This window comes from Thamnophis sirtalis, unplaced genomic scaffold, assembly GCF_051295495.1.
Source record: "Thamnophis sirtalis isolate CommonGarterSnake01/CBP01778 unplaced genomic scaffold, rThaSir2_p1.2 scaffold_7, whole genome shotgun sequence".
NCBI classification, from domain to species: domain Eukaryota; kingdom Metazoa; phylum Chordata; class Lepidosauria; order Squamata; family Natricidae; genus Thamnophis; species Thamnophis sirtalis.
The window spans coordinates 46,427,587-46,454,992 of NW_028261387.1; the positions used below are offsets into that span (position 1 = coordinate 46,427,587).

A 27,406-nucleotide genomic window follows, 5' to 3' on the forward strand; every position below is an offset into this window, starting at 1 on the left:
ATGACGCCAAGGCGTCTGGTCATGTGACTGAGGGAGAGCGCTTCCTGGTTGGGTGAGGGTGAGGGTGAGGGGAATGGCTGACATCCCTGTGAGTCCTGGGGTTACTCCCGCCGGACCGAGAATGGGACCCGGTCCTGCAGAAGGCGCCGACGCACTTTTCGTGGCCCTGAGTGCTGGTTTCACGGTCCTCAGCCACCCGCTGCTCTACGTGAAGCTTCTGGTGCAGGTGCGGCTTGGGGACCGAACCTCCAATGCAGGCTCCGGAGGGAAGGAGATGTCTTGTTAGGGGTGGCGGAACCTGTGGACTAGCAGCCTTAATAGGGGAGACGAAGGCAGGGGCTTAGCTCTTTGCTCCTAGGGTCTGCGGATGATTCCTTAGGAAGGGCTGGCTTCGCCAAAGAGGTGCCGATTGCCCTACAAGCTCCACTTTGGTGCTTGCACAGATATCCATTTAACTGACATTGTGTCTTTATTGATTAGCCCTTGGGCCATATGAAAGTGCAAAGTTCCAGAAACAAATTATTACTCAAATTTGATAAAAGCAATTTAAAATGGAATTGGAATAAAATACAGTCTAAAATGAAATTGGAGTAGAATACAATAATTTAAGATATAGATTAAATATGATAAAATTATATTTCAGTGTCACCCCTGCAATCTACCCCAATCAGTCCCGCATATCAACCAAACCATTTTGTTTAAGTACTGTGCTGTATTAAATGTTATTTTCCAGTTCTGGCTGCACATAAGACAAGTTGTTTTGATATGGGTTGTACAGATATCATAAAGGAATTTGGCTCCTTAGACTAGTTGCTTCCAAAAAATCTTTTAAAAAAAAACTTGGCAGCTTTAAGATGGATGGTCTTCTGGAGAAGGATTAATAGATCCTAACGGATCTGTTAACTGTAATTTGTTGTGGGTAGGTTAATGATGTGAAGTGGTTTGCCCTGGCTTTCTTATGACGTTTTATGGCCCCTTTAACCTCTAGAGCCCTAAGATTTACTGCTGGCTTTCCTTCCAAGAGGTAGTGTGATCCTTTTGCTTTTGATTAAGTGCTTCAAATAACAATGAGATAATAGCAATGGGCATACCTGCCTTTGGAACGGTAGAGAAGATTCTTTTCTACCAGTGAGTCTTCTCAAGCATAATTAGTAATGTGTTTTGGTTCAGAAAAATTTAATTCAATGCAAAGGAGAGAACTAGAATGTGGGAGCAACAAGAAGTGGCCCTTATCTAAGCTATAAAGTATGGACAAAGTTCACTGGGGTGGACATATTTATAAGAAACTGGTGTTACTTTTTCCTTTTTTTTATAGGTTGGGCATGAGCCTCTACCTCCAACTATTGGGAGAAATTTACTGGGGAGGAAAGTTTTTTACCTTCCTGGATTTTTTACGTATGGTGAGCATGTCCTGCTTATATTTACCTATAGGTCTAATGAGAATAAGTAACCAACTCAAACAATGAAATATTAATACATTGCTAACTCAGATGTCTTCCTTTTAACATGATTGCTGAGTATACTTTTCTGTAGTTTTACATATCCACTGAATGAAATCGAACTTGCTGCTAATGAGGAATCAGATTTTGTTGTTATTATTTAAAATGATGTATAACAGGGAAATGTTTTGTTTATAATACTAAGATTTATTTGACATGCAAAAGGAATATAATATAAAACATTTGATTCTTCTTGATTTAGAAGACTTTGTGCTTAGAGCAAAACTCACAATTTGATCCTTAATGTGTAAAAAAAATATAGTGATGAATAAGCCATTAAAAACTTTATATTTCTATTTAACTTTTTTTTCTTTTTGAGTAGGCAAACAAATTTAAATATATGGGCATCTTTTGATCATAAAAGATAAAGAATCCCCTTCATTAAAAATCCTTTTCTATAAAAATATTTTGTTTCAATAATAATTACAGCAATTGAGGTTTTGGCTAACTTCCTTTTATCATATTAACTTATCTAGGAGAAAAGTTCTTAGCGTTTACTAATTGATATTGATTAGCAATTTATTTTGGAAGAGATGGGATCTCCAGTTAAAAATGGAGGGACACATTTATGACAAGTACAATAACATTTGCATTTATTAGTATTTGCTGTTGATATACAGTATAAAACTTTATCCAGTTATGAAGCTCATAATTAGGATTCTTGGATTCTTGCCTACTGACTACATGATTGAATTCTTAATACTATTTTATAATCATTTTGTAGACTTGTTTTAATGAAACAGTTTCTCCTATAAGCATAAAAGGCATATTTAGGGAACAAAATTTACTTTCAAGTTAGCTAAATTTAGATTCAGTTTTGCAAGCATAGTAGTAAGCAATTGCTACTTATAGCAATTAATTATAACATATTACGGCATTTTTCTTTTCTCTCCAACTATCTGAAGTTTATAATACCTTAAACTCTATAAAATTCATTTCAAAAATTTTGTAGATAATAATCTAAAGCCTTTTGAGTGGAAGGAGGCAACATAGCTAAGCACGAGTTAAAGGAATCTTCATACTCTGCCTTAATACTATAAAATCCGATGTAATTCTTAAGATCACAGTTGAAAAAATAGTTGAAAATGCAAGGTTTCCTCACAGTTTTTACCATCTTAGTGTCAGTGGATAGTTTAAACCCTAATGTGCATTATTTTATATAGATATCCAGTCATCTGAATGTTAGCGATTTTGCAGAATCATGACGACGTAACTTCAGTGTAATTTATTTCTAGCCAGGCACATTGTGGAAGTAGATGGGAAAATGGGTCTTTTCCGTGGTCTTTCTCCTCGTATCATCTCTAGCATTTTATCTACGATAAACCGCGAACAAGTGAAGAAGGTACAGTATGTCACATATTTGTTCTCTAATCTCTTTGTACTGAAAAGGCTACTTGTGAGGCCAAATTGTGTAATAAATGTCCAGGCCAACACTTTCTCACAGCTGAAGTCTCAGTTTCTGAATTTTGCTAGTTGGACTTTGGAAGGGATTCAAATTCAAAAACAGCAGCATGCGATGGCAACAATATCAACAACCCTTCTTGTTATACAATAAAGCTATTTCTTCTAGCCAGTAATAGTGAAATGTTGTTTAGACCTGAGGTGTTGAACTTGAAAAGCAATGGCAGTAACTGACCTCATAGAGGAAGCCCTCAAAACATATTATTGGATTTTTTTTAATGGTGTGAACTATTTCCTGAGTTGTACAGAATTTTATACCACAGTTGCATAGTAATATCCTTCCTGGACCATATTTCTTATTAAGGCATCATTAAGTTGCTTTAGGATTATCTGAAAGTCTTTAACCTTGCAAGAATAATAAAGTGCTCATCTGTTCTTTTATTTCCTGTGAAGGCCTGTTAGTTTGTATATCCTTGGCCTGTCTTTGACAGTGGGATTGCTAATTTCACTTTCCTAATGTTTAATGACACATCCTCATTAAGAATGGGAGATGGGTTGGTCTGCCTCTTGCCAAGACAAGTTGGCCACCAGCCATGCTTGCTCGCAAAGCTCCAAAACCTCAGCACTGTCTCATTCAACTATGCAGATTATCATTTCCCTCCATTGTTCCCATTGCTTGGAAAAGAATTTCTTTCATCTTTCTTCAACCAAAGTGTAGGCTTGCCCATGCTATGATTCATGAACAAGAGGCACCAGCAGGCTTTAGAGCTGAACATTTTCAGAACAGGCAGAAATCTGTTTCCATTACTATGTTAATGCAGCAGTGCTATGACTCAAAAGAAGGAAAGCTTGAATCCTGAGGATTCTCCTTTGGCAGGCCACTCTTTCAGTCTGTCTGCTTAACAACCAGTGTGGTTGCTTAACAAACATATCTGGGAGAGCCCAGATTGTGATCATTGAACAAAGTGGTCATATAGGCACCTTGCTTAATAACTGCCTCACTCGATTCCAGTCCCAATTGAGGTCATAAATCAAGGATTTTCTGAATATTGTATTATCGCATTAGTCCAGGTACTGATACAACAAAATACAATGAAGGTATAGTAAAATAATCATCCCATGCACGCTCCAATTCCTTGGAGGACAAGTAAAGTACAGACGTGATAACCTCTCCTCTATTCAAATCTTGGGAGTATCTCTGTTAGAAAAATCTCATATGTCAAATATATATATATATTTGTTTATCATAATCAGGTCTCTTGAGCTTACTTTCTCTCTTATAACCCAGGCCTTCCCGCTAGAAGATATGGAGCACGTTTCCAATAAGGATGATATGAAGACATCTCTCAGGAAAGTGACAAAAGAGGTGGAATTTTAAAGCAAATTTGTTTTGCTTCAATATTTTGTATTTGGAAAGATTATATATTTCAAAGAATAATTAAGATCGATATGAATGTTGAATCCCCAAATCTTCTCTTTTCCAGTGTGATTAAGCCCAATTTGAAAAAAATGCCTCAGAGCCTTGTGAGGTGGGAAAGACTACATAAATAGTGAAAACTTAAGGATGCTAAGATTTCTCCTACTAATCTATTCTAATACTAAACACTAAAAATGTTAACATGTTTTCCTCTAATTATTTTTAATAGATACAATCTTGAGACTATTAAAAGTGAAGTCTATCTTTTAGCATTCAAGGAAGTTTAAAAATGAACTAACACTTTTAAAAATTCCTGTAATACACAAAGTAAAACTGAAATATTTCTCAAAGTTGCATTGCTTGATTTCTTTTTTTCTCTTTCAACTTAACCCATACTGTGCTTGCTGCATGGGTACTTTGGGGCTCTCTTTGTCATCTTTTCAGCCTCTTTTTACAGGTAGTCCTGAAGTTATGATCATTTATTTAATGACCATTCAAAACTATGGCGCTGAATAAATAGTACTTATATTCAGACCCCAAGGTTACCACCCTTGCAATGCTACTCTTAGCGTGTGATCAAAATTTAGGCACTTGGCAGCACATTCGCACTTACCACTACAGGGATGCTACCATTCCCCGCACCCACTTTTTGTTTCCCTCCCCCCCATGTGTGCCCTTTTGGCTCCTAGATTCAGCAGCCCCAGCCATCCTGTACTCCTCTGCCCAGCTGACCTCTGCCTTGCTACTCCTGCTGTAACCCAAGCATTCCCAGCCTGGTCCTTTGCAAGGCAGTTTCTGGCTGCATAAGGATTTCTTCCCAAATTCATGTGCAGTCGTTTCCTTGTATGAAACCTGGAGAAGAAGGACTAACATGGCCATTATCTGCCTCACAAAGAGTCAGGCCAGGCAATGGCAGACACCTGGTGGGGGAATCTCAAGCAGCAGAGTGCAGGAAGTCAAGGCCAGCTGGGACTGGGCTGGGATTTTTTGGCACCCCTGGGGCTGAGTATTGCACTGCTGAGCTAGGCTGGGGCTTCCTGGATAGCTATAGCTTTGCACTATGTTGGTGGTCCAAGCTGGGGCAGCTGCAGCTTTGCACTGCATTGCAGTTCAGAGACTTCTTGCAGCTCTAGAGCCACAGTGTGCCAAGAAGCTCCTGAGCTGTGCAGTTCTGGGACTATTTGCCATCCTAGGAGATGGTGCAGGGTGGCTAAATGGGCATAATGGACAGTTGAAGGGAGTTGAAAGATATGCAGTCCCTTATCGTGGAAGAACAGAGGCTCAGGGCTGAGAGGGACCAAGCCAGGAATGGCTTGGATTGGGATGGGTCCTCCACTAAGAATTGGTGGAATTTGGTTAATGATAGCAAAAGGGAGTGCTGGGATTGCCATTACAAAGGAGTGTCGCTAAGCCTCACGTGACATCAAGCTTTATGACCATATTGCTTAGCAATGTAAATTCTGGTCCCGGTTACCTTCGTAACTCAAGGACTACCTGTATCTGAATAATATACAATATACGACAGTCCTTTAAAGGAATAGAGAATGACTTAGAGTACAGTAGCATAGAAACTGTATTGCTATATTCCGTGTAATCCAGCAAATATGTTTTTTCAAATAAGGAAACTAAGATACTTAAAACAAGAAGTTTCTCATTATGGTGTACTTTTTGTGACATGATTTGCTTAAGATTTTTTTTTAAAGTGTTCTATTTTGATATTTTATCAGACTTGCCATGAGATGACAATGCAATGTGTATCCCGAATTATTTCTCATCCACTTCATGGTGAGTTATGGAATCTGCTCTTGTCAAGTGCCATCTCCACTTAAACATTCATTTTGTGGTATTTTTCCCTATAAAATTATAAAACATATAATTCAAATTTATTTTATTTACATACATCTTTGCACATTATCTCACGTTACTATGACCAGTTTTCAGTTGATTCTGAGGTAGAATCTTTGGTTATCTGTCATGGATAGTGTTTTGCAAAATGTTTCAACATGAAACTTTGTATTCAACTTCAGCATACAGTAAATGATTTGGACATGACATGGATTTTGCCTACCTCTACTTTGATCTATGATCTATTTTGAGGTGGGATCACTTCTGATGAAGTCAAAGTCTGATGAAGTTGAGGTGTTTCAGAAGCAGAATCTTTTGCTCTGAGAAGTTTTTACACAGCTTTGGTTATGTTGTCCATATATTACCATATTTACCTAATAAGACACCCACCCCACCACATTAAGCAACTGCAACTGAGTAGAACTGATGTTCTACTGAAAGCAAAGGAATTGGCAGGACATACAAATAACTAGATGTTTCTTTTGAAAAGTGTATATGCCTTGAAAATTAGTCTGAAGATTAGTCTGAGCTTGCAAAAGGATCTTTTTTGCCTGACCTATTTGTTTTTAAAACTTTGCCTTCTCTTCTTCCCTTCTCTGTCCACTTAACTTCCACTTTCCTGGTTCTATTCCCCTTCTCTTCTTCTTCATTTCCTTCCTGTTTTGCTGTTTTTACTGGAAGTAAGGAGGTGTGTGAGTTTGTAAGTGTGTGTTTATGAAAGGAGTTTTGAATGTTTAATAGTTTTATATGCAGGTGGAAAACTTGTTGATTTTATAATTTAGTGTCATGCTTTACAGACAATACTATAATAACTTATTAAAAAATTGTTACTTGGGTCCTGGCCTATATTGGGGTGTAGTTCCTATCAGGCCTATATACAAGTATACAAGTATATGTGCACAAAAGTCTTTATTGGCACAGATTTACTGAGGAGGGATTTTCAGACTGGCTTCAGCTGGAATTGACAATTCTAGATTGGCGAAATGAAAAAGGCATATCAAAGATTTTTGCCTGTTGGTATATATTTTGTTCCTATCTACTTGTGTTGAAATGTTCTTAAATTCAGAGTTATCTTCATATCTATAAGCATTTTAATATCAAAACAAGTAAGGTTCTGGTCAATTCCAGGTCACTGGGAATACAAGCCATTGTTATTACTTTTGCAGATAAATCTTTCAGGTTTCCAATAGTCATCTGAGAGATCACTATGGGAAGAGAATTCTGAATTCCAGAGGCCTGTAGAATATTTCAGTTGAAACTCCTTTTGCTATTATGAAAATGTTGAGATATTTTTTCAGTATAAAAATATGTAAATGAAATACTTCTATATTCATATCTCTTGTTTTTTCTTCTGAAGTAATATCTATGCGCTGTATGGTCCAGTTCGTAGGACGAGAAGTTAAGTACAGGTGAGATCTTCTTAACATTCTATAGCTCAATCTGAGAATAATAGCAAGGGATTTTATAGTACTGCACTGGCCAGAAGTAATAAAAAATATTTGATCAATATCAATAATTATTTCTAAGAAATATAGGTGTTTCTTTTCATGTTGTTGAAGAATATTGGCAGCAATACGGTAATTTACTTTAGGATAAAGAGGTGTGAGAGAGCACTTCCACCCAGATCTAATCGTTTTCCTTTGTCAACAGCCATATATTTAGTTCAGTCAAGACAATTTGGAAAGAAGAAGGACTCTTGGGATTCTTTGTGTAAGTAAGTCTATTCCAATTGCAACCAAATTTAATTAAGCCTGAACTTGCTGTGTTGTTATGTTGAGGATCAATTCTCACACCACTGAGAAGAATCGGCTCTTGTTCAGTACAATCAGCTTTCCTTAAGTGTTATAATTCAATTCAAAGTTCAGAATTGTTTATTAAAAGTTTATTACATGTGCTAATGCCTTCTGGCATTATATAAAAGAGAGAAAGAGATAATACTTGACAATTCATTGTCTCCCATGGTCAGTCACAATTCATGTTCCACATAAAAATAACAATCATAAAATAATTGGACTTGGAACTTTTCTCTTCATAAAGTTCCTTGATATATTTTTGAAGAATTGCAAGACCTGTTAAAGCACAGTGAATTATTAGGACTGATTCAAACTAGGAAATTCTTAATCTGTTTCAGGACCTGCATTTGAATCAGTGCTAAATTTAACTTAATGATATGTAGAATAAATCAATAAAGTTTTTTTGCATTAGAAAATAGACATGACTGTATTAAATTAGGAATACACTCAACCTATACATTTCCTGGTCACTGGTTAAGATCTGCATCTCATATGATTGGCTTTTCCTAAGATTCTAAAAAAAAATCTTAAAGAGTTTCTACTTTAACTTTTCTGAATGGTCCAAATCCTCTCTAACAGCAAAAAAAAAATGTTAAAATATTGTATGGGTACTTTATAAAATGAAATGAGAAATCCAGGTTGTTGCTTACAACACAGGCTAGAATCCAGGAGACCACAAATTCTGGTCCTGCCTTAGGCACAAACCCATTCGGGTGGCCTTGGGCTAAACAAGCTCTCTCTCAGTTCTTGGAAGAAAGCAATGCAAATCACTTCCGAAATCTTGCAAACAGAAATGAGCAACTTAGTTTGGACTGAGAGACTTTTAAATGGCACACCGGTAGCCTTCCTCCAAAACTCAAATGAAACCAGAGCAAAACAGTATATAGAACCAAGACAAGTATTAGATATTTAATTTATAAGGAATTACAATGTTGAAAGATGGCATTGCTATTGCTCACTTACTTAATTCCCCTTCTAGTCATTTCCTGTCACATTATCACTTTTGGAAAGTCTTTTGAGAGGTTGTAAGCACTCAGGAACATGGCAGTTTTAACCTGTGAATAGTTTGCATGCCTGAAAGCAAACCTCTGGGAATTTCTTTCCAGGAAAGGCATAAAGAAGATAATATTCTGACACATGGCTAGTGAGTTTTTACATTGACAGAATGCAACATGGAAAAAGGGTCTTTTCACTCACTGTATCCTTCCTGGCACAGAGTAGCAAACAAAGGGGTAACATCTAATAACATATATGTACTAGTACTAGTATTAGCAGTTAATTAGAAAATAGGATAGGCTGTAGCAAGAATATGGCTTCCAATCAGTATGGACTCTTGGATGGTTGAGTTAATAACATGTTTCTGTTGCAGTTAAACATAGGCACATGCATAATTAATGACTGTATTATCCTATATACACAGATATGATACTAAATGGCCCTTACTCATCCTTGTTGCTTTCTGCATGCTCAAAGTTATTTACTATTGCTGAATTAATTAATACATTCATATTTATGATTAGTTTTCCAAGGCATGTTGCTGTGTATCAGATTTCTTTGTTCTCTGTGCATACATTTGGCCTGGGGTTCATTCTTCCTTTTCTTTCCTCAATGTGCATTAGAGCATAGATGAAGTTCTAAGATCTTGTATCTTTCATTTTCTTACTACATGCCTTAGGACTTGATTTAGTCTCTAAGCTCCAGTCTTTCTGGGTTTTTTTTGCATTCGAAATACAAATTTCAATGTGTAATGTTTACAGATTTTACTATTATTATTCTTTGAACTGTATGAGGTTAATTTAAGAGTATTTTTATGTAATATTTTCCCTTATTCTTTTCTTTTCCCTCAGAGGTTTAGTTCCTCATGTCCTAGGAGATCTTATTTTTCTGTGGTGTTGCAACCTTCTGGCTCATTTTATCAACACTTACGCTGTGGATGACAACGTGAGTGATGATCTTCCTAATCTTATTGGACTCTAACATGTCTTCCCCAAAGATCCAGGGCGGTGTAGTGGGTAAGACCACAGGCTGTTCCCAGCTAAGGTGCACGTTCATACCTAAGCCATGAAAATTCATTTTGAACTAGTCGTACATCGTTAGTCCGCTGCACCTCATATGTGTGGTGGTTCCCAAGGTAGATTTCCAAACAAGCCTGGGAGAAAGGGATATAAATCTAACAAATAATTCATGGTCATGTCGAGCAAGAAAGTGGATTGAAATAAACCAGAATTTCACAAGCTTGAGTATTATTGTACAACAATTATTTCCTTCTGGCTGTTTGTTTGTTTTATGCTGGCAGTTTTCCCATATTCACTTACTGTCTTTTTTTACAGAAAGTAAACTAAATCGGGGGGGGGGGGGGAAACCTATTGAATATTGAAAGCTGTTTCCTAGCTAATAATAACATTCGGTATTTCTGGTTATTAATAAGATTCAAATATTACACTTGGTCTGCTGCGACTAAAGTTTATTATAGTCAAGTAGTCTTCTAATTAATCTCTTAACTTTTTTCCTAATAAAATTATAATTGCATTGTTATTTTTTTCTACCTCTTATGAGCCTAAAATGATGCCATTCCTGATCATTCCTGATCTTCACACATGCCCTAGCAAGAGTTGATTGTCAAATATTTTCCTGTATTTATTTAACACGTGTGTTGCCCTGGTCCCCAAGAAACTTTGGATTTGGATTATTGTTTTTTTTTTCCTTACAGTTCAACCAGGCTTCTGTCATTCGGAGCTACACTAAATTTATGATGGGGGTATGTAAGATTTGTGTCTTTTGAACTGTGTATAGCTGTATGTTCCTGATTCATTGCTTTTGTCGCTCCTCCCAGGCTTGATCTTTTCCTAATATCTTGGGAGTGCGGTTTCTGGCTAGCATGGCCAAAGGCAATTCCACTCCCACACACAGCCATTTATATATATGTGTATATGTGTATATTCCATCATAACTCTGGAACCTCTTCAGCAATTACAACCAAACTTGGTACATAGATGAATTACTCTCTGGGAAAACATACTGTGGGGGTAAGACACCCCTAAGACCCCTTGGGGAGGAGTGTTCTATTAAGATACAGCCTGTTGTGCCTTAAAATGGCTTCTACTGTACTGCCGTAAAATGGCTTCTACTGTACAGCACAGTGGAGTTGCTATGGTAATGGTTTCACAGTACTCCACAAGGGGACTCCCTCTGGCAAGGGAAAAAATCCAACATTAGAAATTACATTTGGTCCAGACATTTTCCCCTATAAATAAATACCCAGGCAATGCCGGGTTATCAGCTAGTTGGGGAAAAATACAGAAGTCTTGGCAGCACTTTTTCAACTAACAGATTTTATTAAAAGGCGTAAGCTTTTGGACGCTGTAATTCACTTCATCAGATGTTGATGACTTGATATACATACAATATAAAATGATATGTTGGGAAAGAGAGAAGAAAACAGATTGATTACACAGATGAAGGTTTAGATAGGAGACAATTACAAATACCTCATCAATTGAAAATTGTTAATATGTAAAAAAAAAAACTTTGTGTTGAGCTCTTTTGAGGTAGCTTGAAAACTTTTCGAAAACTTTTCTGTGTGAGTTCAGCAATATCAGAGAGTCTCATCAAACACAAATGGTTACAGGGACCAAGCCTTTCCCTCCCAGGACTCTAGTTGGATGGTTCAGATCCATGTGATTGGAGATCTAACAGTGCAGAAATTGACTTCTGTTCCACTCCCCAGCTACCTTATTCAGCCCTGTTAGTCTTGCTATCGGGTGCGAGTACTGAGCAAGCAGATGGGGAGCAGCTCCATGTAACTGGAGTTCTGGTAGAAAAAAAATCAGCTCCCCATGCATGCTTTTCTCCTTACCCTTGTAAGTCTTGACTGTCTGGAGATGGCAGATCGCAGTCCTGTCTGCGTCATAAATCACATCATAAATGAGATATCAATCACAGGCTTTATTAAGAAAATGGAAAACACTACTATAACCCTGGAATAAGTAAAGGCAATATCAGTTTACATCTCAGTTGGCTGGGAATAAGATAAAAGCAACATAATGGTCTATCTTTTCAGAATAGTTAGTGAGAAATCTTTTGCTACGATTAACAGGAACTGAAGATATATTCTGTTTTCCAGATGTACACATCAAGAACAGTGTAGTGGCGATACTAAGTATTGATAACTCTTTTAAGTGCAGGCTTTTTTTTCATTTCCAATTGTTTCTGTGGTCTGCTGAGTTGGTTATATGTATATTACTGTACTAATATGTAACCCAGTTCTGGTAAAAAAAAAATAGTAAACTGGTCCTTTCCTATTTCTTTTGCACAAAGCCTTCTTTACCTACAGTATTTATTTTTTTATTTTGCTTAACTGTGAAGAATAGAAGGAATGCCTCAGATATTTCTTTGTTACAGATTGCTGTGAGCATGTTGACATACCCTTTTCTTCTTGTGGGTGATCTCATGGCAGTGAACAACTGTGGGTATGTGATATTAATCCCAACCCCCACTCCAGCAAATACAGCTTAATCTTTCCAGTGAAAATTTAGTGGGCTTCCTGTTTGGCAGAAATACTCAATAGTCTCAGTTTCCTAGATAAAAGACTTTAAGTCTTGTATACATAAAGAAAACCTACACTACTTTCCTGTCTTCTTTGTCAAGAAAGAAAAAAGAACGAGAGAGAGAGAGAGAGAGAGAATAGACTTTATTTCATATGGATAGATTTGGAATCAATGAAGGAAGAAAATAACTGGTTTGGTTGTATATGGGTCTATTTGGGGGAAATGTTATTTTTATTTACTCCATGCGTTTTTAGTTTAATAAACATTAAGCATATAGACTCTGCAAGTTTGTTTCAAGTTTATAAATATTGACAATTATCAAATGACAGAAAACTTGGTGATGAATTTCTTATCCTATAAATTTGTGCAATATCTAACTATAGAATGCACAAATATATATTTGCAGATGATTTATTTTCTTTTTTATTATTTATTTTAGAAGTGCAGTCAGAAAAAAAATAAGGGAAGAAGAAAAAGAAGAAAAGATAAAAAGAAAAACTTAATAGAAAGGGAATTTACAGGCTTTATAACACCAGCTGTAACATTTCAAAATTACATGATATACATCTTCCTGCTTCAGATCAATATAAAATACTTAGTATTTTAGGTCAGTCTTAAAATTAGTCAATATTATACTTTGGTCAGTATATAATAATTGGTAACCATATCCAGTGTCTATGGAAATTCTAAGTCATCCAGGTCATGGTTATCCCAAAGGGGCCCCACCATCCAATCAAAAGCTTCTTGGATGAAAAGCAAACGTCTTCAAAGAAAAACCAGAAAATCCAGCTGCCTCTTGAAAAAACACCTTTGGGACAACCATATCCAGTATGAGTCAAATTATAAAGCACGACTAAGATTTTAAAAATTGAAATTTCTGCCTAATCCAGAAAATGGGCATATCCAGTATATCATAGAAACATTTATTATAATCTTATGTTAGGAAAAACACAAGCCAGTTACTTTCTAAGGGAAAGACATGCTTTTTTTCCCTTCCAGCAAACATACTTGTTGCTACATATACCTTGATTGTTACTTTCTCTGTCTTAGCATTTATTTTTTATATTTATTTATTGATTGATTTTATTTTGTCAAGTATGAATTAGATAACAGATATAAGTATAAACATGATTATGAATACCTGAAATGAATACGAATACAAGGGAATATTAGGACAGGGACATTAGGCATGCTGGTGTGCTTATGCACGCCCCTTAAAGACCTCTTAGGAATGGAGTGAAATTGATAGTAGACAGTCTAAGGTGAAAGTTTTGGGGGTTTGGGCAAGAAACCACAGTGTCAGGTACTGGGTCATGTGTACGTACTCTTCTGTGACAGCTTTCTCTGCTATGTAGGTTACTTGCAGGGCTCCCTCCATATGCCCCTGTGTTTTCTTCTTGGATTCATTGTTGGAGACATCTTAGTTCTCAGGTGAGTATCATTCTTTCTCTGAAATGGATACTGGCCCATGTAAATAATCCCATCTGTTTTTTTCTTTTTTACTATTTCTTATACCTTATTCTGAATTACAAGCACATAAAATCAAGCAGCAGATAAAATGGCCCTCTTGCTGACTATGAAAAAGATTGCCTTCCCTCACCTTTTATCTTTACATTTTCTTCCTTTAGTCTTTGAAAGCTCCTTCAGTCTTTTCCCATTGAAGGGAATTTGCAATACATGGGTTCTTTATATGTCTTATATTAAGTAGAGAGTTCCTAGACATGTATTACTAAAAGACACAACTAGAAATCTGGCAAGGAATGGTAGGGATTCAGTTTTAAATTTTGCTTTGTTTCTTATTAAAAACACAATTTTTAATGAAAATTAAGACACTTTTTTTTAATTTAACTGTGCATCAAAATATTTTTATAACTTTTTATATAATAATTAATATAAAATTCCTATTTTATTTCTCTCATTATATTTTTAACACTTGACATTGCTAGTTACATTTTTCTAATTGTATATATCTCTTGCTTTATTTTAATCCAAATCATGACATCATTATTTGTCTTTATATCCATATGTTTTGTTTTCTATAATGTTAGTATTGTCTGTTCAGTGTGTTTTTCAGGTTATATTGAGATGTGCAAACAGGAACATTCTATGCCTTTTTAAACTTCTTTTAAAAAAAATAGAATTACAACATCATCAGAACATATTATCAGATGACAACTTGATTCTTGCAGGCTTTGGATTCTTCTAATTCTCCCCTCTCCCAATCATTTGCTTACACATACCCTAATTATATATTGTGTCTAAATAGGGGCGTCAGTCTATTATTTTTCTATGTGTTGTGATCGTGTTCTCCATGCAATAACATCTCATTCTTCTTTCCTTTCAAAAGTTTATAAAAACTTCATTTGTAGAGGGGGAAAAAAATAAAAATTTTAAGAATTAGGGTTGTTCATTGGAAGGAAGAGTGTTTCATTTTCATGTCTAGTAATCTTGGATAGATTTTTGCAAGTGAAAACAGATTTTGTGTTGCCTACGATAGTTGCATAATAAAACCTATAGAACTATATCACATTATTGCTTAGTTTGTAACTAAGTTAATCATATCCATTTGTAACCATTTATTGATATGGTACATTTTTTCAAAAAACAAAAAAATGACACTTTTAAAATAAACTTTAACAATGTATCTCAATCAGTGTCCAAGGTTTTCTATTCATCAGACATAGCAAGAACTTGAAACTGATTTTACATTCAATATAAATCAAACCCACACACACACACACCCCACACACACAAACACAAACACAAAAAGTACTGTGGTTCATTTGAGAAGTCTCATTCTTGTAGCTCTCTGGCTCTCATAACAAAGAACCTGTATAATTTTTTTTGGTTGAGTTTCTGTAAAACCTTTTAAATTCCATTGTTCAGAACCAAAGAGTTTTTAATTTCTTGTCACTGAACCTTGTTCGCTTAATGTCTTTCTGTCATGCTGCCTAAAAGGAAAATAAAAAAGTGTCTTAAAAGCTTCTAAATAGCTATTGTGGAGAATTATTTTGCCCTCATGAAGGCTTTGGGAAGCTTTCATTTGAAATCCTACTCAGAATAGAGAAGAAACAGATCAGACACTAAAATGGGGGTGGGGGGGTGGAACCAGTGGTTGCCAAAGGGGTGAAATCAACTTATCTTTGCTACTGGTTCGGTAGCAATGTGAACGTGCATATGCCACCTCCATGTATGTGCAGGACCTTCCACTCATGCGCAGAGCATCAAAAACGGGCAGGTGGGTGGAGCCTGCTAAGGGGGCGCCTACAAAGGTAAGGGAACAGTGGGGGAAATCCGCTGTGCCACGTAATTTAGATTAGCTAGAAAGCAGGAAATCCTGTTTTCTAGCTAATATAAATTGTGCATCACAGCTGATCATCAGAAATACCGGTTCAGGCTAACCAGTCTGACCAATAGCATTTCGCCCCTGGGTTGCCACTGAAAATAAATTTGTGTTCCATGTGAATTGAGTCTCTAGTCATTTTCTTTTCTCTGGCTGACATCAGCCTGTAATAGCATTATATTTGCTTTTTTTCCATCAATATTCAAAAAGTAACCATTGTTGTCCAGCCCTCCACATTCTTTTTACACATATATATTCCCATGCTCGCTAAACCTGAAGTTTCACTGCCAGGTATGGTCCCTGTGATTATTGCAGTTCATGGTTGATCGGCAAGAAGTTGCGACAGATCTTAATAAACCATTTTCTATAACATGTTCTTATCTTTCTCCAGGGGCAGCTCTTCAGAGGTTCCAGCCTACTTTTTCGTAGAGCATCCATACCAGCACCTTTTTCCATTGACTAATTTCATTTGGGAGACAGAAGCAAACTTAGATTCTTGTAAAAGAGACTCTAAAACAGCTTGTTTTTACCATTCTTTTTCATTTGTAAAATGAAAGGCTTTCAGCAGTAAGAACAGCTCATTTCAGTAAGTTTGACAACCAAAAGGTCAGCTATTTCTGGCCAAATGTTGCTTGCCAAACAGTGCTAGTCAGGACTTGGATCAAAAGGGCAGCCTGAATAATAACTTTTCAGCTTTTCAGGCATAGTCATGGCTTTGCAGGATATAAGAAGCTGATTTACATTTTTCTCTAAATAAGATGTAAGATGGAATGCAGATTTCCCCCCTTTTGTACCATTAGAGAAAACAGCTTAACCTTTATCTCTTTATCAGTTTTGGTTTTTGCCATGTTATTAGTCTACATATTAAATCCAACTGATGTTGGAATACCTTTCATTCCTAACATTTAGCAAAACCACAAAAATTTCTAATACTGATTTTTTTTTAAATCATGACATGTATAAACCTGATGGTTTAGTTTTTATAATATCTCTAGGCATCTTATTTTGCATCAGCTATTTTTTAAGTTAAATATTTGACAAAGGCACTTCTTAAGTGGGACCTTAAACCCTAAGATAGAATGGATTATTTACATGGATCTAGACAGAATTTTTTTTTATTTAGTATTGATTACAAATTTAAGCTTGATACAGGTAGTTATCGACTTATGACCACAATTGAGACCAGAATTTCCATCGCTAAGCAAGGAAGTTATTAATTGAGTCGTGCTCATGATCTTTCTGCCATGGTTGTTAAGTGAATCAATGCAATTATTAAGTGAATCATGTAGTTGTTAAATAAATCCAGCTTTCCCCATTGACTTTTCTTGTTGGAAGCCAGCTGGGATGGTTGCACACAGCAATCATATGACACCAAAACTGGTTGCCAAGTCTCTGAATTTTGATCACCTGACCACGGGATGCTGTGACAGTTATAAATGTGAGGACCAGTCATAACTCACCTTTTTCAGTGCTGTTGTAACTTTGAACAGTCACTAAACGAATGTTTGTAAATCAAGGAATACTGTATGTTGTGATTTAGGAAGAAATTCTGTGATAATGAAAACTGAACTACAGAGCCCTTAGTACAGTGGTTCTCAACTTTCTCAATGCCGCGACCCTTTAATACAGTTCCTCATGTTGTGGTGACCCCCAATCATAAAATTGGTGTCTCGGTTCCTAAGACCATCGAAAATATGTGTTTTCCGATGGTCTTAGGCGACTCCTTTGAAAGGGTCATTCGACCCACAAAGGGATCCCGACCCACAGGTTGAGAACCACTGCCTTAGTACAAGAAAATCGTGACCCGTCAAAAGCGCGGAGGGCAAAAGCGCGATTGACAAAATCGCGCCTTTGACGTCATCACAGCGCGACGAAAAAGATCAAAAAATTCAAATAAAAATTAATAAAAATTAAATTAAAGCAAGCCGATTCACATAAAGGTAAGGGTTAGGGTTAGGGTTAGGTTAAGGGTTAGGGTTAGCTTTAGAGCGTTAGCGTTAGGGTTAGGTTAAGGGTTAGCGTTAGGTTTTTCGTTACTTTAACGGTTAGGTTTAGGGTTAGGTTTAGGGTTAGGTTTAGGGTTAGGTTAAGAGTTAGGTTTAGGGTTAGGTTTAGGGTTAGGTTTGGGGGGCTTAGGGTAAGGTTTTCGCTTTATTTTTACATTTTTCAAACTTTTTCGTTGCGCTGTGATGACGTCACAGCGCGCTTTTGTCGAGCGCGATTTTGTCCTACGCGCTTTTGTGGTGGAACCCAAGAAAATGTGTATGTATGATAGTTGAGTTGTGGTAGTTCTCATGTCATACAGAGACATTCCAAATGTCAGACAGGATTTTTTGATATTAAGATTCAATACAGATGCAAAGATAATACATGTAACAATAACAATTATGATACCTAAAAGTCAGGATTTGGGGGTGATTTCTGACCAAAGTAAAGTAGTAAGAGCCAAGAAAAGGACTTTGCTGAATACCATGAGCAGTATTTCTCCTGGTCAGTAATGTTATATAAATATGAAATAATGTTGCACTACATTACTGATTTTATTTTTTATAAAAGCTTGGCTGGGTAGGGATGTCTACTGCAGGTCACTTATTCCAGCTAAGCAACATTTATAATGTGAACACTTAACTCGTTAGCTCATAGTTAGCTTTTCTAGTATTTACTTCAGACTACTGTAAGTGTACTGATTCAAAATTCACTAAATTCAGTTGGAATGGCTTTTGGACAAACCACTACAGGATTGCACTGTTAAGCTTTTCCTAACATTTAAACATTTAAATGTTTAACATTTAAACAACTTGGCCTTACTTAAAATTCCTACAATCAAATTACTCATTGTATTACTTTTTGCTACAAGCAGATCTGTCAATTAATGTGAGTCCCACTTTTAGCAGCTTTGCAAATAGCATAGTGAATTTATATTTCTGGTGAAGGAGTATCTTTTTTTAACCAATTAAATATTCTTGCCTGCTGACAAATTGTCATATTCAAATTACTTACTCATGTGAATAGTCTAAAATAGAGCCAAAGGAAGACTGAGTACTATAAATGAAAGTGAGACTTCGTGTGGCTTCAGTTCTAAATTTTATACAGTTAAATCATGCATATCACAAAGGTAAAAAAAAGCTATTTTCAAATTGCAATCATGCAGAAGATACCACAAAGGGAATATGGGAAATATGCTGCTTTGTCTTTTTGGTGCTACTATTAAAAACCTGAATTGATGTTGATCATCGGGAAGCTTGACTAAAGAATGAAAATGTAACATTGGGATTCTGAAGTACACTAATTCATTGTGCAATATTAATACTAAAAATGTTGCTTAGCAAGCTGTGTTCACACAGAAGAAAGTCTTGTTTCTATCTAGTGTTGCTGTAAATAGAGCCAGTGATTCCATCCCACTTAACTTTGGTGATAGGTTTTATGTTTTTTCTGAATGTGTGTATGTATTACTCAGTAATTCCCAAATGGCTCTGAGCTGGCTTCAGGACAAATGCTTTCTGGGTCAGGAGCCAAGTGCATTAATTTTGTAGCTTTCATACAGTGAAGTATGATATGTCCATTTTGTCATTGTTTTTCTTGGTATTTTCTTTTAACCCAGAAAGAAAAATGTTCACAATCTCTCTCTTCAGAAAACTTGTAGGAATTCCTTAAAGGGATGAAATTTGTCTTCTAAATGCAGTAGCCCAGAAATTTAATTTTATCATCATGGTGTTTTGAACCGATATATTTGTCCTGATGATTTGGCGATTACATCTGAAAAACATATTGTCTAAGCATTCAGCACAATTTATTGGGGAATGGTTTGTATGGAATCTAGAAACGCAGGTGCTTCCATAGCTTCGGATCTTTGCCAAAATTTTAAAGTTGTTTATGTCAAAATAAATGTACAGTTACAGCAAGTTAATTCAAAGCTTACTTGACATCTGTTTGAAAATAAAATATGAAAATGACCTCAACTGTGTTAATATTGCTTATTAATATAAATAAATTAATTCAAACCTTATTTGACATTTGAAAAATAAAATGAAAATGACCTCACTTGTGCTAGTATTGCTTGTTAATCTAAGTAGGTTTGTAGTTTTTATCTATAAATACAGCTAGATATAGTCAAGGAAAAATTTGCACATTTGAATCTAGTTCCTTCTATCTCTGGTATCAAGTGGAGAATATACAATCCAGGTCTAAACAGATGAATTGTATTGACCAAAAGCAAGCAAAATGTTTTCCCCTCTATCCAATCCATCTTAAAATGGTTCTTGTCTCTTGTCCTGAATTAGATATCATATCTTGTCTCTTGTCCTGAATTGGTATTGTTTTAAGTTAAAGATAAGTAAATACAGAATACAAGTCAAGAAATTTAAACTTTGAAGGCAATTTTTTTCTAAGTAATAGGGCGGCCTTTTTTTCTGAAATTCTTTAGCAAATAACTTCTAGAATGCAGATTATTTTAGAGAATGATTATATTTGGTATATTGATTCTGTTGCAATATTCTTTTAAAATAAGGGTTGAACTAGTAGGTCCTAGTTCTTATTTAATTCATTTATTCATTCTTATCCATGCTATTTTAGACAAAATTTTAAGTCAAGGTTATCCTTTTTATCTAATCTTTAAAAATCTCTTCGTGTGCTTTTAGTTTTGTCAAAGTTGTTAATCCTAAAATGTACAAATTGAGCTCACCCACGATGCAAGTTATATTTATATGAGTCAAGGCATGACTACATGAACTACTTATCTTTTAAAGATACCAGTTTATGACATACTTATATAGATTAAATGCTTTTATAATTAGGAACACTGTTCTATTTATATTTACTCTGGATTAAATTCTATTGACTACAATATAATTTGCTCCTATGAAAGCACATACTCTTATAAGCCAAGTATGAGCTGTTAAAACTCTAGTGAAGGTCATACCTGTATCATGTAATGACTCATTAACATTAGACAAATTATTGTCTCTTAGCCTCAGTCAGTATTTACTTTTTCAGTCAAAAGTGACATACTTAATGAACAAGGTCACTGTAGGAATGATTAAATGGAGATTACTAATGCTTTATAGATGGGAAGCTTTGAATAATGCTATTCCATAAACAGTATTTTTTAAAATAAATCTGATGGTGGTATTACCCTTCTTTAACTGGAAGATGGTTATCTAAGCAATATCTATAAAAGCCATATTGATTTTTAAATTAGACTATACAGGTGGTATTTTTTCTTTCCTGTGCTGTTTGAGATTTCTTATCAGACTGCCAACTTCTGTCCTTAATTTACCCCTTTAATCTAAAGGCCAGTACTGAGTTTTGTTCAGTCATTGCTTTTTGAAAATATTACATGACACAGATACTCTCCATCTATTGAGATAATTTCAGACTCATGACAGACTATTAGGACTAGATACAGGGCAGTTTCATATAGCTAGTCTGAATGTTCTCATAATTCTCCCAGTCTGTTCTCAGAAGCATTTGATATATTTTACAATCTGCTTCAGAGATGATGCATTTGTTTTGGTGTTTTTGCTTTTTTTTTTTTTGCCAGATCCTATTCTTGTTTGGTTGAGAGAAAAGGGATATATCAATTTCTGCATTTTTGTGTTCAGTCAGCTGGCAAATTGCTGACTGATTTGGTTGTACAACTGAGTAGTGTATTAATAAAACAACAGAGAGCAGACGGTATTAATGTTTTTTGTTTTTTTTTAGCAAAGGTATGGAGTTATTTACTCAAATTCAGAAAGCGATTTTGACAGCAGAATGTTTTCAGATTCATTCATTCTAAATCCATCAAAAGCTTATACAGTATTGTTTATGAAGCAGAGTACAGGGTTTAAAATGCAATTTAAAATAATACAGAATATTGTAACAACTTACAAAAAATAGGCCATTTTAAACTGAGAAGTTAAAAATACATGAATTATTTAATAAATAGATATGAATTATCCCTCTGGTTCTGAAAGGGATAAATATTGAATTTACCCAATTACCAAGCTACTGTAGTATGGGTTCATAGTGTCAGGGTTACAAGTGACACCCCCTAGGATTGCATAATATGCTGAGGCAAAAACCAATCCCATCTTGCCTCAACATTATATGTGATTCCAACAAAGATGGCAACAAAAGAGCTGCTCTGGGAAGGTTATATCATAACTGGAATGCCACTGCTTATAGATTATTTTGGTATTTTTGTCATCCATCTCTCATTTGTTGAGGGTACTCTATGAAATGTTTCTAAATATCTCAAAACTGTGTGGCAAGAGGAAGCCCTTTGGGTAACTTAGATCTTAAAACTCCACTGCACTCCACCAAGAACTTGGCAAACAATTTGGATGGAGTGGTTCTTTCTTTAAAACCAGCTGTGCTTGTGGTAAGTCCAGCGTAGGCTTTGCTGGGTTGAGGAGGCACCAGAAGTAGAACGGTACCTCAGATCTACTGAGACAGGACACATGCAGCTGAGAGCTCACTTCCTTCTGATCATTTCCTATTTTTAGTATAATACAGCTGTTTTGAATTTTGAGAACTATTTTCTTGACACTAAGTACCTCCCGTTTTGTAATTCTTCAGCCTTTCTCAGTAACAAACTGGCAAGTGGTTCACTTATTTAATATTTGTGGTGTATAATTGTGTCTTTCTCTGTATCTTGCCTCTATCTTGAAGGAGAGCATATGCTTGTCTCCCTTTTTATTTGTTTCCTGTGTGTTTTATATCTAGTTCCATTTGGAGGTAATGGTATCATCTTGAACAGCACATGATTTTTCATTTCATCTCCCCCCCCCCATTATGAAGAGACCTGCTGCTTTCCAAAAAATAGTAACTGAGAAGTGTTAATCGTTCAGTTTTTCAATATATGTTTTGATATTTTTCAAGCAGGGTTCTTAACAAAAAACAGAGTCCAAATAAAGTTTAAAGCAACTATGGCTTTAATTCTCAAAGATTAAGTTGGAAAATTATGTATGATGGAAGAAAAGAGTTTAGTTGCTCATCCCCTCCCCCCCAAAAAATTGACCAGAATCATTAAATTATTCGAAACACTTGAGTATGTCAGAGCAGACATAGAAAAGTTTATATTTTTAAAGCTTTATATTCAAGCAAAAGCTGAGATAAAAGTTTGAAATTTGCTCATATTGCAAGATTTCATTTCTAAGTTTTGAATCTGAGAATTTCAAAGTTAGGTTTTCAATGCAGGTCTTTTCATCTCAAAATTCAGTGGCTCCTGGCATACTTTCATTATATTGTGGCTTGTTTGTTTGTTATTTTTTAAAAATAAGATATTAATTCTAAAAGCTGTTTAGCTGCTACCTTTGCCCCTCATTGTTAGAAAAAGATACAAAGTTTTGTTGCAAACTAATGGAGTGCATTGCAGAAAGTATAACCCATGTCACAGACTTGCAAAATAAGCCCATCTTTACAGATTTGCAATTTAAAATCAACTCTGATTCTGTGAGTCAGGATTTGGTTATATTACTCACCTGTAAAATCGTGCTGAGTCCTTTAAGATTAAATCGCTCACAATTTTGAGTATTTGTCATGCCTTTGAAGCTTCAGCAGTTTAATGATATCCTGGATGTTTTTAAACTTTAGACTTTCATTATTATAAGGTTACTATACAAATGCACCATTCATACACACAGCTAATCTGTAGCAAAAAACAATTTCATAGAAGCCAGCTGGAGTCAGGGCAATTCAAAATATACATAACTTCAATAACAACAACCAATGCCACAAAAAGAACATACCACAGAAAAGGAAGGAAATTGGGCCAGTGAGTTTTGGAGTAAAGCTGAATGGTCACAGACCATTGTCAATTGGAGCAGGAGCGGAGAAATCAAGAAACCTTGAAGGTGAAAAACAGAATGGGGCATCTGGGAAAGAGCACAATTGGTTGAACACCTAGAGAGAAACTTTAGTCCGGGCCCCACTTACTAAACACTAAATGTCAGTGGCGTGTCAATATCAAAATTGTGAAATCAGACATTGATACCGATCTGGGGTAGTTGGCAAGCATTTGAGTAATCACAATATTTGGCCCTTGAGTTTAGGAGCAAATATGTTTTAAATCTATCTTGATTGTCTAAATTTTGTTCTAAGGGAGGTGACAATTTCCCAAGTATCAGACTCAGGTAGTTTCTCTGTACTGAGTTAGTGTAGCCTACTGTGTAGAGAAGGTGCTTTCCAGTCAGGACAAGAATGCGTAGGATATGACTGCAGATGATGCAGTGTTGCTAAACAGAGAGTCCATTATTGATGCTGTGGAGCACGCCCTTGGCCTAGAGTGATAGGAATGTTTGCTTTCCTCTGCTCCTGTTGTACAGAGCTAGAGCAGGCAGCACGTAGACAAGAAGACAACAGATCCCAACAGGAGGAGGAAAGGGGATTAAGCTTCCCACGAAGGGCATGACTGGATTTTACTATCCATTAATCCGTAGTCTCCTTTCTTGGTCTTTCATTTGGAGATGACATTAGGAAGCCCATAATCCAGATCAATCCTTGAATGCTGAATTCAGAGTTAAAGTGGCAGGCATTGAAATCACGTCTCAGTCAGGAGCAGGACAAATTATGACGCAAAGCGGAATACTTCTGTACAAAACATATTTAGCTCAGGAATTCCATTTTTTTTCTATAATTAGCTGGTCCATTCTGGAATGGTTCATGCATTTCCAGACATATTATTCAAGACAGGAAAAAAGTTCATTGTAAAAATAATTGTTTCTTATTATAAGTGCACTTCTGGAAATATGTGAACCACATCCAGAATATGCCAGACATCCCATTCCAGAGTTAAAAATGGAGCCAACCATTCTATGTTGCACATTTTTTTTAACGAAGCAAAACAAAAAGCTATCAACTAGAAATGACCTGGTCTAAATAAAATTGTAGTCATTAAAATGTTAGATAATCACTATAGAGATCCAAGTTGAAGTTTCTGTATGATCATGGATCTCACTGGTGACTTTGGACTATTAACATAGTCCATATTACAGGGTTTTATGAGGAAAAAATGAGGAGGGATCCTAATATAAATGAAAAATTGTAAATTGTAATAGGAATGAGGTAATACAGCTGAGATGGACTATTCTAAGCACAGCAAGAATTAGAAACACCTTTTGAAGTGTGAACTTATTTTATTAGATTTTTTCCTATATTACTTTTAGTAGTGGCCAAAATTGTGGAAACCTTTTGGGAAAAGTGTATTTTTGGGGTTTGATGGCTAATAACATCACTTTTTTTGGGGGGGGGGAAGTACCACAAAATTATATATCGATGGAAAGATAATGTAATCAAGAATGAAATGCAACAAAGTTTGTTCAATTATTTGTATTATATGAAAAAGTATAGCCAAATAACTAGAAAAAGGAAGCACAACTTGCTTTGGTTGATATCAGGTAGCTTTCCTTCATCTGATTGTAGCCAATGAGCATGAGCATTTAGAGAGCCAATCAGATGTCATCTTGTTTTGGTAATGAGCCAATCAGATCACAGTAGGATTCTGGGTTTTTAAAAAGTTTTTTATTAAACACATTAAAACATTGGACACAATGTAACCATTGTAACCATCCTGGCAATGTCTTTGCCATACATACTAAAATATAAGTTAAATAGAATAGAATAGAATAGAATTTTATTATTTGTATGCCGCCCTTCTCCGGGAGGACTCAGGGCGGCGAACAATTCAAAAGGGGAAAAAGGGGAACGTAAAAACGAAATACAAATAATAAAAATAGGCAACAGTCGCACAACCATACATGTCGAGAGGGGAGGGAACTCATCACCCCCAGGCCTGCCAGCAAAGCCAGGTTTTGATGGCTTTTCGGAAGGCCTGGAGAGAGGTGAGGGTCCGAATCCCTGCGGGGAGTTTATTCCAGAGGGCCGGAGCTGCCCCAGAGAAGGCCCTCCCCCGGGTAATAGCCAGATGGCATTGGCTGGTAGATGGCACCCAGAGGAGGCCAACCCTGTGAGATCTAATGGGTCTGTGGGAGGTAATTGGCAGCAGGCGGTCTCTCAAATATTATAACCACCATGCTTATTTACAATTGGTCTATTCAGTAGTAGGATTCAGTTATTGATGCCATGTATTGAAGCTGAGAGGAGGACATTTGTCAGTGTGTTATGTGATTGCCATCAAATTGGTTGGTTTTTTTGTGTTCTTTTAGTGAGCTTGTAAAACATAATCAAATTAAAGTAATGGTGTAAAGCAGTGACGTGCGGTGAGGTTTATGGCTGGTGAGGCAGCAATTTTTTTAGACTTGTTGACTTCAACTCCCAGCATTCCACAGCAAGGCATGCTCAGTTCCGATTTAAAGTGACAGCAGTTATTTTTCTCCTTTGCTCCTTTTCTTTTTCTTCTCCCTTCCCCTCCTTCCTCCCTCTCTCCCTCCCTCCCCCCTCTCAAACTCAAACACACACAAACACACGCACACACAAAGTTGCACCAGGAGGATGAAGTTACAGTTATAAAGAAATTAGAAGAAAAATTGGTGGAAACTTAACCAAAGGTGGCCTTTCTAAGTTTTTGAAGAGGTAGAAGAAGAATCAGTCACTACAAAACCACACTGGTAAAGGCAGGAAAAGGTGCACAACATCAAGTGATGATAGAAGAATTAAGAGGCTGTGCCTATGTAACAGAAGAAAATCATCTGGGTGTATACAAGATGAAATGGTGCAATGCAATGTGAAGTTGAGTGCAAGGACTGTTCAGTGCAGACTGCAGGAATTTGGCTGAAAATCTAGAATTTGATGTAAAAAGCCACTTTTCTCTCTCAAACAAAGGTTGAAAAGACAAAACTGGGCTAAAACCCATGTTACCTGGACAGAGGAACAAAGGGCCAATTTTATTGGAGTGATGAGACCAAGATCTCCCTGTTTGGTAGTGATGGCATAAAATATGTAAGGAAAAGAATCAAAGAAGATTTGCATCCTGATTGCGTTACATGTACCGTGAAACCCCCAGTTAGTATTATGATCTGGGGTTGTATGATATCAAAAAGTGTGGGCAGAATTTGTGTGATGAAGAGGAATATAAATGGTCAAAAATACATTAATGAAATACTTGAGCCCAAGCTGAAGCCTTCTGCATATGATCTTTTTCAAGACAATGAAGCATTTATATTTCAACAGGATTCAGCTCCAGGTCATGTTGCTGCTGTGTGCAAAGGATGGTTTCAAGATAATCATATTTAACTTCTGGAATGGCCTTGGAATAGCCCAGACCTTAACCCAATTGAAAATCCATGGAACCGACTAAAAAAACTTGTTAGTCAGAAGCGACCCAGCAATAAAATCCAGTTAATAGAAGAAATCATTCAATCTTATAACAGCTGCAGAACTAAAAGACTTTGTTCACTCCATGGAAAGATGTTTTAAGACTGTAATTCATGCTAAAGGTTAGCCAACTATGTATTAACTGACATGGCGATAATTTTTGTATATCTCATTTTTACTATGGTGATAATTTTTTGTATATCTCATTTTTTTCTATGCGTTTCACTTTTCTTCTTTATAACTGCTATTCTAATAGCAAATCCTTCATGAAAGTTATTGCATTACATTCTTGATTAAATTATCTTTCC

General features: G+C 36.0%; 1 protein-coding gene across 2 annotated transcripts; it reads left to right on the forward strand.

The window, feature by feature from the left end:
• Positions 1 to 34: 34 nt before the first annotated feature.
• Positions 35 to 19,804, forward strand: MTCH1 (mitochondrial carrier 1). Of its 2 annotated transcripts, XM_014060168.2 has the most exons (12): positions 36 to 226; positions 1,316 to 1,400; positions 2,735 to 2,841; positions 4,189 to 4,266; positions 6,045 to 6,102; positions 7,520 to 7,571; positions 7,813 to 7,872; positions 9,803 to 9,896; positions 10,666 to 10,713; positions 12,357 to 12,424; positions 13,858 to 13,933; positions 16,237 to 19,804. In XM_014060168.2, the coding sequence occupies exons 1-12, from the start codon at positions 74 to 76 to the stop codon at positions 16,306 to 16,308; spliced, it is 951 nt and encodes a 316-aa protein (XP_013915643.2). In that variant the 5' UTR covers positions 36 to 73; the 3' UTR covers positions 16,309 to 19,804. The 2 variants fall into 2 exon arrangements, with proteins under 2 accessions (XP_013915642.2, XP_013915643.2); XM_014060167.2 differs by lacking the exon at positions 16,237 to 19,804 and having other exon boundaries at positions 35 to 226; positions 13,858 to 16,228.
• The last annotated feature ends 7,602 nt before the right edge of the window (positions 19,805 to 27,406 follow it).